Source organism: Macrobrachium rosenbergii, chromosome 18, assembly GCF_040412425.1.
Source record: "Macrobrachium rosenbergii isolate ZJJX-2024 chromosome 18, ASM4041242v1, whole genome shotgun sequence".
Lineage (NCBI taxonomy): Eukaryota > Metazoa > Arthropoda > Malacostraca > Decapoda > Palaemonidae > Macrobrachium > Macrobrachium rosenbergii.
The window spans coordinates 29,341,734-29,356,733 of record NC_089758.1 but is presented as its reverse complement, the minus strand read 5'-3'; the positions used below and the strand labels follow the sequence as shown (position 1 = coordinate 29,356,733).

General features: G+C 34.7%; 1 protein-coding gene across 1 annotated transcript in view; it reads left to right on the top strand.

The window, feature by feature from the left end:
• The window catches only part of LOC136848237 (zwei Ig domain protein zig-8-like), a 62,281-nt gene that overhangs the window by 24,283 nt on the left and 22,998 nt on the right, over positions 1 to 15,000 (top strand). The window contains exon 2 of the mRNA XM_067120595.1: positions 11,959 to 13,373. Within this exon, the coding sequence (XP_066976696.1) occupies positions 13,298 to 13,373 (76 nt within the window). The 5' untranslated portion in view covers positions 11,959 to 13,297. The remainder of the gene's footprint in view (positions 1 to 11,958; positions 13,374 to 15,000) is intronic.

The window sequence follows — 15,000 nt, the reverse complement described above, 5'->3', positions numbered from 1 at the left end:
GAGAGAGAGAGAGAGAGAGAGAGATTATTATTATTTTAATAATAACCAAAGTATTATTTTTTCATCTATCTCTACTATGAAACTATCCATCAATCTTCACTTTCAGAGAGAGAGAGAGAGAGAGAGAGAGAGAGAGAGAGAGAATTACACACCAGAGGCATTATTACATCTATATATGCAACGTCCGAATCCTTGACTAGGTTCCCAGCGCGAGCGGCTTCGGCAAAGTATCAATTGCATTGCTCGCAGACTTATGGCAGCGTAAACCAGTTGGAGGTAACGCTGATGTTTACGATAATGGCTTAAGTTTCAAGCAACGTCCAACAAATGCTATGACGCGATTTTTCTCTCTGGATATTGCTGCGTCGCCTCCACTGGGTCGTGTTATGGGTGTCTAAACATTTCAAAGCTCGAATACCTTTCTTTTATTGACGCAGTTACGAATGTTTAACCGCGCACTGATGAGGACGATGAATGCTTCATGGGTCTTCGTTTTTCCTCTTCAAATTTTTTGTGTGTGTAATTCTGGGTACAGGAAAGTTAAAAGAATACGCACGCATCAACGTTACATATATACATACATACACACACACACACACACATATATATATATATATATATATATATATATATATATATATATATATATATATATATATATATATATATATATATATATATTTGTATGTTTTTGAAAGCTTGTACTATGCATATTGAAGAATCTGGAATCTAAACGAGTAGTAGTGTGTGTGTGTGTGTGTGTTATGAGCAGTAAATGTTACCATAAGTAATGCAACTACATCACGCTGATCAGAAAACTAATAACAATAATTTCTATTGTTATGCAAAGGGCAATTAGTCTGAAAGTACCAATTACTTAACTACGAACAGGAAACGTTAAAATTTAGTGTCAGTTATAGAATATTATTGTCATTCCAAGTGTCGGGCTAATTTGGAGTTCAGATATATTGCTGATCGCGGGACATGTAATAATAATAATTATAAGATTAACGTCAACTGAATATTAAAATCAGCCAATAACACTGTATAGACAACTTTAGTACAGATGGCTGTCAGGAAATTGATCCTGAGAGTTGTTCAGGCTGTCAGAAGCTATATACTGTGTATGTATTAAAACTCTACTATGCTTTGGAAAAGATTGTGGATTTTAATTCATATCTGAGTAGTAATGATAGTATTATTATTATTATTATTATTATTATTATTATTATTATTATTATTATTATTATTATTATTATCTCAAAGTAGCATGCGCCATTAAAATGGTGAAGAAATCCACAATGTTATAAATGTAAATATCGTTTGCATTTATATTTGCATTTACACCTTTGTAAATTTCTTCACCGTTATTATTATTATTATTATTATTATTATTATTATTATTATTATTATTATTATTAAAGGTAGACTTTCTTTTCAATATTGTTAAAATCAAACTTCTATTCTCCATCAACATTCTGAAATTCCAGGCCACTTCAAACTTGCAGTTCAGGCCAGAGGTCATACAATTCAAATGACCAAAGATAAACTCTCTCTCTCTCTCTCTCTCTCTCTCTCTCTCTCTCTCTCTCTCTCTCTCTCTCTCTTCTTCTTCTTCTTCTTCTTCTTCTTCTTCTTCACCTTTTCTTCGCTGACCAGTATTTCACCTCACTCTCTCTATCTCTCTCTCTATTTCTTAGGAACAATTCTCTCTATTTCCTTCTTTCGTCTTGGCTAGTTGCCTCTATCGGTTCCTCTCTCTCCGTCTCTCTCCATTCCTCTCTTTCTCTTTCATAACACCCCTCTCTCTCTCTCTCTCTCTCTCTCTCTCTCTCTCTCTCTCTCTCTAGTTCTCCCCTGTTTCTCTCTCTCTCAGTACTTACTAACACCTTCCTCACTCTCCACTCTCTTCTTTCCTGATTACCTCCCCCTTCCCCCTCTCTCTCTCTCTCTCTCTCTCTCTCTCTCTCTCTCTCTCTCTCTCTCTCTCTCTCTCTCTCTCTCTCTCTCTTCACATACTTATCCTCGAACCCTCCTGTCGTGTTTCTTATTCCTCGTTCGTCTCCCAACAACCCCAAACATCTTTTCAAGAACGTGGTATATGGCAAGTGGGAACTGTAATAGCGCCTTTTATGGTCAAACATTTCTTTGCACAACATTACTGCGTTGCAGAAAAAAGAAAAATGGTCAGGCTATGGATGTGGTACCAGAGACAGCTCTTCCTCACTCATGCGCATACATACACACGTATACATATACATAAAAGTCGTGTATAAAGGGGAGTGAAGAATGGAAAGCCTAATTTGCAAAATAAAAATAAAATATATAAAAAAAAGTTATTTGGGGTGAAACTGCATTCCCCCTGGCTTTCTTCCATTAGCTGTAGCTCACAACAGTCAGCTAACTGTAAAATACATAACTCACAGGAATTTCGCCAAGGACGCTTATAGTGACGGATGATAGTGGAATATGATGAAGATGATAATGATATGATGATGGTGATGATCACTAGTATGAAGATATGAAGAACACTGACGGGAATGAGGACAAGTAAAATGAGTAGTTATTTGGCAATGAGAATGATGAGGCAAATGATGACAGTGAGGAAAGTTGAATTGAAAACGATAATGATGACAGCGATGAAGGTGATGGTGAACAGATTTGGACTGAAGCTGAATAAAAAACAAAAGAAAAGCTGAGGTAGCTGAAGGATTCTGGGAGACTCGTCAGCAAATATTGTTATTGTGTAGGAAAAGTGGTTTGAATGTTAAAGTGATGAAGAGTCGGCAGTTTGAGAAGTGTGTGTGTTTGTGTGTGCGCGTGCACGCGCGTGAACTAGTAAGTTTCTTGCTTCCGAGAGCCATATCCTAATGGATTCTGAAAGTAGCGCAGTGGTAGCAGATAACACGCACCATTAGAAAGCAGTATATGAAACCGTTTCATTTGAAAAATGACAGTACTTTCCTAATCAGATTAATTTATAAAAAAAAGTAACCGAAGTATTGGCGTTCTCTAGGTTCCTTGTAAACATCTTTATATTTTCATACTCTGGAAATGCATCTACGAAATTTATGTATGTATATATATGTGTGTATATAAATGTATACATGTATATGTATATATATATGTACATATATGTATGTGTATATATATGTATATGCGTATATATATATATACATATATATATAAAGCATTCCTTCACACCAATATGCTTTACTCCTCTCCCTCCTAATGTGCGACCATCTCTCTCTCTCTCTCTCTCTCTCTCTCTCTCTCTCTCTCTCTCTCTCCCCCGAATTACGCTGAGAGCCCGACACCCCTTGTTTTCACTCTCATTAAGGAGAGATAATATTCTTTCACCTTTCCCTTAACCTCCAGCGAATAAGCCTAAAGCTCCTGATGATAATGGATCTTCATCCCAGGATGAATAAAGATGAATAAATGAATACTCCCGCTCCGTCTCAGCTGATGAAAGTAATTTCCTCAGTGTTGCGCAGATAATGAAGAATCTCAGAGTTAACGCGTGACACACGAAAGTGTATTTTCGTCTTTAAAAAGCTTTGAAGATGGATGATGCATGCTGTTCTTTTTCTCTTTTTAGGGTGGACAATATGAATCTATCTCTCTCTCTCTCTTTCTCTTTTTCTTAAACGCGTTCAGAAGAGACACAAGCTGCTTTGATGTAAGGAAAATGTATCTATCTCTCTGTGTCCCCCGTCAAGGAATGTGTAAAAAGAAGTGACGAACTTTTTCCACGCCCTCAAAGACCCGAGGAATGAAAGTCGCGTCTCATTAAATCCTTTCATTTAAGAAACAATACTTTTCTTTTCTAACGAGAGAATAGTTCCTTATTTTTTTTTTTCTGGTCTCTGTTCGCTGGGGCCGTGCTAGACTTCCTCACGCCCGGGTATCCAAATCTGATGCATAATTTATCTCGGCCGGCGTCCTGGGTTTCGAAATGGATGTCATGTGGTGAATTGGGTTTGATATCTTAGTGTTATCGTTTTTATTTTCATTTTTAGATAGACAGGAACCTTAAAATGACTTTTATTCAGTATCATCTCAAGCACAAGTCTGCTGTTCCATCTAGTCGTGTGGCGAATTAAGTTTCATTTGTTTTTTCATTATTATTGTTTTCATTTTTTGATAGACAGGAACCTTAAAATGACTGATATTCAGTGCCACCTCGAGAAAAAGTTTGCTGTTCCACCTAGCCTTCTAAAAATCCTTCCATTATGATGAAAAGAGTTTCATTTGTTATTCTTATAATTTTTTTTTTACATTTTCAGACAGGAACGAACCATAAAATTACTTCTATGTACTATCTCAAGCGAAAGTTTGATGTTCCTTCCAATCTTCTGAAAATCCTTCCGCTGTGAAAACGAGACTTGGCGTAAGCGAAGACACACGTCAGGTGGTCTCATGTTGCATTTCGTTAGATATTACTGGTTAAATAATGTTCGTCCGGTGTCCTCCTCGTTCTCAGCGAGGTCTGAAAACTGAGAACGCGGACTCCTCTGCTCCGGGACCATTGATTGCTAATCGAACGCACCCAAAAGGCGCCATTTGCAAGAGACGTTTACCATACCTCTATTTTACTATTCCTTGCATGAGTAAGTAGGATATTCATTAAAATTTTACACGTTTTTGCTGAATCACCATGTTCGTTGCATTCGCTGTTCTGGCATACAAAAAAGTATATCTTTTTATTACCTTCCTTAAACACAAATTAATGATTTGTATTTTCCGTTTACTGATTTTACTAGGGGAAGTAAAATGAACATACTTAACTTACGTAAAAAGTTGGGTCCATGAAACATGGATATGTGTAACTGTTTAAACTTAACTTGTTTTGCCAGTCTGTGAAGATTCATCATTTTTACTTCGACACCTTAATTCAGCTAATACATTTCGAAACAAGGCAATATGCTTTGTGAATCAAAGGCTTAGGAAGCTTCGAAACTGTGCCATGAAAACAACTTCAATATATTGATTCAAAAGAACGATATAAGTGATCAAAACGAGAGAATTTGCAACAGAGAAGCTGCACTTACGTAATCAGGTTTTAAGTCCTGTAATTGACAGGCGCACTCTAATTACTGACAGAACAGACATCGGGGTAAACAACTTATTTGCGTATGTAAACACTACACATTACTTTACCCGCCTTCAGACCAATTGATATTATTATTTATCCTCAAATTAATTCCATCGATTTTCATACATGATTTGTACATGTGTTAGAAGATAATATAGGGAAGGTTTTGCATTAAAAAGATGAATAATATGGGATAGGCAGTATAGGATATAGGAACTGGTTGTATAATGTAAAAGAAAATAATGATAACTCACTAACTATGCTCATTTCATCATTGTTGGAATGGTTTCACTAACCTATCGTTTATTTACAATCGTATGTGCTTTGACTGACAAATGTGAAATGCCTATTGCGCAATGTAATGTATCTGGTTTCTTTGTATATCAGGATCTCATCGAACTTGCTGACTCCGTTTTTTCTTCTCGCTGAGTTTACTGATCTCAAACATCTCCGTCGACAAACAAACCTATCCAACTCCGAGTTTGCTCCGAAGTCATTTGCCTCCGTGTCGTGTTTGTTCTAAAAAGTGTTATCTGTTTGGTCTCCGGTGATAGGATTATACAAGGCCAAGAGAAGGAGAGGGTCTGTTCATCCCCATGTAGGCGGAGCTTTGTCTACCCCCTTATTGCGTCAGCTGGTGAAGTGCCGTAATGAGCAGGAACCTCTAAGATACGTCATCGCCTACGCAGTTACCCCAGGTGGGAGGCGATTCATCCCAACTGGGTAGACCTTGTCTCTCTTGGCCTTGGGATTATAGCTTTCCAAAGGGGAAATAAATTCGAAGCTAGCATTTGTTCATTCTTGTTTTTAATAAAAGTCATTGTTGTTTGCGAGTAATGAAAATGAATTTCTTTGTGTAAAGGTATTTTTACACGTGAACGTCCTGGGTTTAGTATACTCCATTATAAGCCTTGAAATCCAGTTTTCTTCTGGAAATATCTACAAGCAATATTAGCACAGGATATTCTTATGTTAGAAAGAACACACAGTTCGTTGATCTCATTGGCAAAAGGATATTTGTCAATCAAAGCACATACGATTGTAAATAAACAACAGGTTAGTGAGACCATTTCAGCAGTGATGAAATGAGCATAGTTAGAGAGTTTGCCAAATGAACACTATAGAGTAATGATCATTTTCTTTTACATTATACAACCGGTTACCATATCCTACTGCCTGTCCCACATTGGTTATCACATCCAGTTCTATATCCTATACTGCCTTTCCCACATTATTCATCTTTTTAATATAAAACCTACCAAGATTATCTTCTAACATATGTACAAATCAATTATATATGAAAATTGATAGAATTAATTTGAGGATAAATAATAATATCAATTGGTCCGAAGGCGGGTAAGGACTGATGGTCGCTTAGTGGTCTAAAACCTACAGTACAAACAGTTAAGAAATCGTTTTCTTCAGCTGTTGTACATTTTCATAATTAAAGACACTAAAATCACAGAGTAATAATCAATCGCATTATATGAATTTAAAAAATTATGACAGATGATATCATCAGCAGTCATGTGCAATTAATTTCTATTTATCAAATTTTCCATATTTTTTTAAATTTTTATTCAATGACGTCAAAACACCCCACACTCTAATAATTCTATCCTTCCATTTTGAACAATGGCACAGTAGATCTTCAGAGAGAGAGAGAGAGAGAGAGAGAGAGAGAGAGAGAGAGAGAGAGAGAGAGACAATCAATCAGGTGTCAATATCGACTGCCTACTTCAAGAACTTTATGCAACGCCGAGGATCCATCACACAAGAGAAAGCTGTTCAAAACTTTACGTCCAATTCTCATAATTCTGACAATGTCCACACCGAAGACTACAGCTATTCCTTTCGCGAACGATTTTGAAAACAATAGCGTTCAGGCTTTTTTTTCGTGCGAGCAGAGAGTGATGATGCAAATGAATTCATTTCTACCAATTTATATTCACGTTTCCTTCTTTACTTCGGAAAATGTTTGACTTTGTGTTTTGTTTCTAACCGTGTAGCGTGAATTATGAAGTTGTTATCGCTATAAGCCATGCCTGAATCATGATCTTAGTTTACATTTGTATTTATTGTTCCAACAGGTTAAATCACGGTTTTTATTTAACAGAGGTGAAATCAGCAATTACAGGATTTTACTGTGCACTTATGATATTCATGAGAATGTCTTGGATGAAAATTTGGATATACAAACACGCACCAACGCAAGCACACATACTGACACACATATAATACACTATATATACACACATATATACGTATGTATATATACATATATATATATATATATATATATATATATATATATATATATATATATATATATTTGTATATATACATATGTATAAATATATATTATATGTATGTGTGTATATATATGTATGTATATATATATATATATATATATATATATATATATATATATATATATATATATATATATATACATATACATATATATACATATTACTGTATATATGATAATATATTCACACACACACATATATATATATAGATATATATATATATATATATATATATATATATATATATATATTTACATACATACATACACAGTTAGGTTAACGTTTGCACGCACTAAAATAAGACACAAGGACTTCACCGAGTTTAAAGTAGCACTTCCATATCAGTTACAAAAATTTATGGAGGTTTTTCTTTCACTACTCACTTGTATATCATTTTTATAATATAGTCATAATTCTGACGGGCGCCGAGTTTATCGCACGATTTCGCTTTATATGGAGTGAGCAACATTGTTAGGTATCTACTGAATGGTATGGTGTAAAAATCTAGTTCTATATATAAAACGTATTTGATCGAACGGTTACGCCTCTTTCATTCAGTGAGCCGTATCTAAACAGGATGTAAAAATAATATATATATATATATATATATATATATATATATATATATATATATATATATATATATACATATATATATATATATATATATATATATATATATATATATATATATATATATATATATATATATAAGTAGAATCTAATGGTCACTTTTACCAGATACATATGTAATTGTAATACCCACAATGCCCTCGTAACTTCTCGAATTCTTCATTTGTGAAGAATTCCAGAAGTTAAGAGGGCATTGTAGGTATTATAATTACACACACGCATATACACATATATATATATATATATACTTTTATATATATATATATATATATATATATATATATATATATATATATATATATATATATGTAATCCGCTGCCTACGATGAAACTGTCGACTTTATAGTGTAAATATCCCTTAATCCACAACGATAGCTAAAATCACTTTATGCCTTTCAGAGAGAGAGAGAGAGAGAGAGAGAGAGAGAGAGAGAGAGAGAGAGAGAGAGAGAGATAAAAGTGAAGATTACTGTCAAACGGAATGCTGTCCAAACACACACATTCAAATGAGCTTTCGTTTCACTGCTGATATTTTCCAGTGTTTCTCGCAGGAATCATCTTTCATCCTTAAGGATTATCCCGCAATATATTCCGTTCCTCCCTGGGTGCGATTCGCGTCCTTTCTACTGTACTTCTTTCGAGAGAACAAAGAATTCCTTTTTTTCCTCCTTTATTTATTCACGAGTTGCCTGGCAATGCTGTTTTGAATTTCACGTGCGTTCGGATGTTTCTGATTGCGCATCTTGGCTTTGGTCGACGATATTCTTTTCTTGTAGGGACTGACTGACTCTCTCTCTCTCTTTCTCTCTCTCTCTCTCTCTGTCAGGATGTATTCTTGTATTCAATGGCTAAGTCGTAAATCCAGTTTGTATTTCAGTCACAAATTTAGACATCTCTAGATGTGTAAATCAGTTTTTTTTATGTAAGATATTCTTCTCTCTCTCTCTCTCTCTCTCTCTCTCTCTCTCTCTCTCTCTCTCTCTCTCTCAAGATACATCCTTTCATTCACTGGCTAAGTCGTAAATCCAGTTTGTATTTCAGTTAAAAATTTGGTCGTCTCTAAATGTGTAATCTGGTTTTTTATATACGCTATACTTTTCTCTCTCTCTCTCTCTCTCTCTCTCTCTCTCTCTCTCTCTCTCTCTCTCTCTCTCTCTCTCTCTCTCTCTCTCTCGACTTGGTATATGTTTCATTATTTCATCTGTTCTAGAAATTCATTCATTCAGTGATTGATCCACAATATATTTTTTATTTTAAAGATCCACAATATCTTTTTTATAATTTTAAAGATTTGTTATCTTAAAGTTTCATTTTCAGTGATGATTTTTAACTATCACCATATTTTGAATTGTTATTTACCGGACAAAAACCGCATGACTTATATACTTACTGTGGCTGTGTTGCTAAAGTGAATATGGAAAATCATAGAAAAATTTAAAATAAATATTCAACTCGAGATCAAGGAATAATTAGAATTTGTCAAAGTATAAAACATGAAGAAAATATCAAAATCTTCATAAACATAAATCTCAATCAATTCTGGATTTCGAGATAATATGAATGGAGGTACAGTAAAAGGAATGAAACGGGTTGCAGCTAGGGGCCGAAGGGACGATGCAGAGAACCTTGAGTAATGCCGACAGTCCACCCCATGAGGTGCACTGATGGCGCTAACCCCGCTACAGGGTGGATTTCGAAATTGGTTGATAATATTATCTCCACTGGTTGGAGGCTTCCTTCACCACCACAGAAATTTTTCAAGGAAAACTTCCTGGACGAAATCGTCTGGAAAATTCTATTAGCTTCGTATCAGGGATACCTTACATCCCTAAGGCAGTAATTATGCTGTTTAATGGATCCTTCTCAATATACCCGGTTTTAATAGCTGATCGTTTAAAGGTGGGCTGAAATCCTTCACAAAAGCAGAATAAAGTTATGTAGGTAATCTCGATGCTGGTGCGAATTTCTTTTAAATAACCTGAATGATAATAATGAAAGTTACGTTAAGAAAATCCCAAGATTCGTTTTGGATGCTTTTAAAAAGGATTCATCAGAAATTGAAGATAAAACAAGCAACAAATAGGCGCCGAAGTTTCTTCGGCGCAATCGAGTTTTCTGTACAGCCGCTAGAGTATAATCAAGGCTACCGAAAATAGATTAATCTTTCGGTGATCTCGGTATAATTCTGTATGAGCCGCGGCCAATGAAACTTTAACCACGGCCCGGTTGTGCCCTAGCCTATATCGTTGCCAGAAGCACGATTATGGTTAAATTTAACCTTAAATGAAATAAAGATTTCTGAGGCTTGAGGACTGCAATTTGGTATGTTTGATGATTGGAGGGTGGATGATCAACGTTTCAATTTGCAGCCCTTTAGTCTCAGTCGTTTTTGAGATCTGAGGGAGGACAGAAAAAAACAAAATAAAGTGCGGACGGATAGACAAAGCCGGCACAATAGTTTTCTTTTACAGAAAACTAAAAAGGGCAAACCCCCCTGCTTCGACTGCGTCAATAAACATTAGGTGAAAAACATCTTTTGTTCTTATCAGTTCAATATGTTCCTATTTGATATGCAAGGTAAAAGTAATATCTTACGACAAATTCCAGGTAAGGCATCAAACGCCCATCAACCCAACACGGAAAAAAAAACTTGCCGTGCAGAAAAAAAAAAAAAAAAAAAAAACTCCCAGCTTTCCTGAATAGCCCGGATGTACGATTCACGAGACGAAACACCAGACTGCAGAGAGAGAGAGAGAGAGAGAGAGAGAGAGAGAGAGAGAGAGAGAGAGAGAGAGAGAGGATCTGCCTCTGTTTCATCTTCGAATCGACATCCGAATGCTTGTGTGTCACCTTTTTCTTTTGGAAGCTTCTTCTATTTTTATCAAAGGATATTCAGGGAACGGTTCGACGAACGTTGCCTAAGCCATGGTCGGTTCCCGTTTTCGAACGATTCAGAGTCGGTCTGAGATTGTAACTGCTCTGTTTGAAGTTACTGAGCTGTTTTTATTGAGATTTATAATTTCACATTTTTTATAATAATAATAATAATAATAATAATAATAATAATAATAATAATAATAATAATAATAAAAATAAATGCATGGTGTTAACCCTTATTGCTGCGTCAGCTGATTTCCATTTCTTACAAAACTTTTGATTCTTCCTATCTGCAAATATCTGAACAGTTTTAAACATGATTGGGAGAGTGTCTCCTTCAAATCAATAATAATAATAATAATAATAATAATAATAATAATAATAATAATAATAATAATAATAATAATAATAATAATATCATTTTCAATAATACATGTTTGAAAAGAGGGTTTACTACCCACATATAATAATAATAATAATAATAATAATAATAATAATAATAATAATAATAATAATAATAGGAAAAAATCCATCGAATACCAAAATACAGAACATGCCTACATTATGAAATAAGAATTTCCTTTTGATGAGAACAGCAGTCCTCTTAAAGTGGTTTTTTTCATGGAACAAAATTAAAAGAGCCAATGCACATTTTGTAAAGGAGATCGCTTATTTACCCCACATTAAAGCTCCATTTACAATAATTATTCGGTTACTTTAGATTACTTTCGTATTTAAAAGACACTGTAACATTTGATTTTAAAACTTTGTTTAATGCTGGTAATCTATTGTATAACAATTCCTGCTTCTTCTCGCTAAGGATAAAATCTATCACCTCTGATAACCATCCAATACCTATTTTTCCTTACCATAATACCTACTAGATGATGATTGCTGCCGCGTGATATTAACCTAATTACTCTCCTAATTAGGACAAAAATGATTCTTATTTCATTTCCTCTATGTAATTAACGTCCAGGATTATAATTAGCTGTGTTAAAAACTGTATTAAAGTTGATTATTTTTTTTCTTTTTCAGAATCCAGTCAACAACATTGGTATGAAAACTCAACTACGTCCCTTGTAGCTTTTAAGAGAGATACAGACGCTTCAGAAATAGCCGCCAACCTTTTGAATTCTCTCTTAATTGACTTCAAAGCGAGTCTTGTCAAGAAATACTGGGACACAGTAGTAACGAGAGTTTTGTCTGACAGTTCAACGGAAAATAGCATTCAGAGAAAACGGGATGCTGTCTTCGAAGGTTTGCTTATATAGGTAAAGACTATACGTACTCTGATTAATATCGAAAGTTTGCTTAAGTAGGTAAAGAATAGACTGGACTCTGATTACATTTAAGTGAGCTGTGATTGTTATGTCTGAAGAAGAAGCGTGTTCCCAGCTGATTCTTAGTTCAGGTTATGTTTAAAAGAAAATTTCTGTGTAAAAACTGATGAATAAGGGACTTACATGTCATACAGAACCTCCTCTCACTTAGAGAAAACATGGAAAAGGTTAAATACAACAAATAGTTCCTAATGCAACAGTTCAGTCTTTTCGCAAGAAATAACAAAGAAAATAAAAGAGAATAAGAAGACAAATTAAGAAAAATAACCCGCAGAAGAGAAGTCACAGACGGAAAATAAATTAGAGAGAAAAGAATCTAAAAGGAGAAAAATCAACATACGAGAAGCAATAAAACAAATAAAAAAGTGGGAATTGAGAAGCAACAGAACAAATTAAAAAAGTGGGAATCGAGTACAACTCCAAAAGGGAAAAATTAACAGAGGGGGAAGAAAGGGCATGAAAGAAGATAGAAAAGAAAATCGACAGACGAAAAGAGACGTGGACAAAAAAGTGAAGCAAAGACGAATGAATAGACAGAGGAAAATTGACTTGTAGAGGACAGCTAGAAAAAAAAAAGCTGAGAAAGTGAATTACACAGGAGATTAAAAAAAACAGACGTTAACTGAGAACAGAAGTTAATAATAGACGACAAATCTTAAAAAAGAAAAATTAACATAGGGGAAAGAGTCATTTACACACGATAGATCTATTAAAAAAAAGGGAAATAAACAAGAAAAAATAGAATTAAAGAGGCAAATTGGATAAAATAAAAACTAAGCAAAAAAATTCAGGCAGCAAAATAAGAGAAAAAAAAATCGACAGAAAAAAAAAATTCTGAGGGGGAAAAAACTACGCAAGTTAAATCCCAAGTTAAAGAGGACGAGACAAGGAAGTTTTGGACAAGTGGTCCTCGAGTGAAGAACGCGGAAGGACCCACCTCCCCCTCCCACAACCCCCTCCCCAACCAGGCGTCCTTTAAGTGGCAGGATTTACGCCAGGACTGGTTTGATCCTTATTCCGGACGGCATTCCATCATGGAAATCTCCTCTTACGGCCGCTGTCGCTTCCCAGAGGTCGCGCAGTTGGTGGTGCTGCTCTTGCTCTCTCAAAGTAAGTGGGTTGGGGTCAATTTCTATTTGTCTGCATGGAAGCAGAGTTGAAGTTAATCACCAAGGCATCTGTCATTTAATTTTTTACAAATTCATGCATGGAAGCAGAGTTTAAGTTCATCTCGAGAGTTACTGCCATTTTTTTTTATTTACAAATGAATACAAATTCTTGCACAGGGTCAGTTTCTATTTATTTGCATGGAAGCAGAGTTTAAGTTAATCTCAAGACCTATTGCCATTTTATATTTTTTTACAAATGAATACAAATTCTTACAAAGGATCAATTTCTATTGGTTTTAACGGCAGTAGAGTTTAATGTTAATCTCGAGACCTATTGCCGTTTTATTTTAGGATTTTATTGTTTTTTACAAATTCATACAAATACTTACAAAGGGTCAATTTCTAATTGTTTGCATGGAAGCAGAGTTTAAGTTAATCACTAAAGCATCTGTCATTCGATTTTTTTAAAAATCATTTATTTATCTATAAGTCTTATAAAGCTTCAGACTAATTCGCTTGTAAGTTTGATAAACCAAGTTTTTGTTTGACAAGGCTTCAGACGAATTCACTAAACCACTTGTAAGTTTGATAACCAAAAAAAACATTCATATTTATCTATAATTCTTATAAAGCTTCAAACTAATTCCCTTCTAAGTTTGATAAGTCAAGTTTTGGTTCGATAAGGCTTAAGACGAATTCGCTTGTTAGTTTGATAACAAAGTATTTGTTTCATGAGCCAATATTTTTTTTGTGACGATTCAGACTCACTGAACTGAAGTTTAGCAAGGAAAGTTTTTTTTTTTTTTTTGACGAGGCTTCAAACGAATTCACTTGTAAGTTTGAAAAGCCAGGGTTTTGGTTGATGAAGCTACCATAATTTCGATAAACCGGGTCACTTGTGAGTTTGATAAACCAAGTCTGAAAAAAAAACAAGACTTCAAACTAATTCACTTTTTAAGTTTGATTAGGCAAACCTTTGTTTGATATGGTTTGAAACGAATTCACTTGTAAGTTTGATAAACTAAGGTTTTGTATGAAAAAGCCTCAAATGTATTCATTTGTAGTTTGACAAGCTAAGTAGTATTTAGCTACACCTGAAAATCTCTGATACTGTAAGAGCAGTACTCGTCTCATTCATAAATGAATTTTTCGCTCTAGAGAAAATTGCACGTTGACTGTTTGCTCGTAAAGTTATAAAATACAGCACTGGAAACGATATTTCTGCCTGAATAGAGCTAGTGGGATATATATCTCTATACTATTGGAGGTATTTTAACTCTGGTATTGATATCAGTAATAACTGTAGATATACTTCAGTGAACAATTATGCTTTATTTTACTTTGGCCTTATTTATTGAGCTGGCCTTATTTACTTGTCGTTGTTTACCAAATAACGATATGTTTTATTTAACAACTTGAATATAGAACGATAAGGTAAGGAAACACACCTCGTGTTGCAGTCACGTGTAACCGGAGTGTGCTGTCTTGGCTGCTTGCATATGCATGAGAGAGAGAGAGAGAGAGAGAGAGAGAGAGAGAGAGAGAGAGAGAGAGAGAGAGAGAGAGATGAACTTTTACCCTCCCAGTGCCTCTTTTATCTTTCGAAGGAAAAAACGTAAGTGAATCGA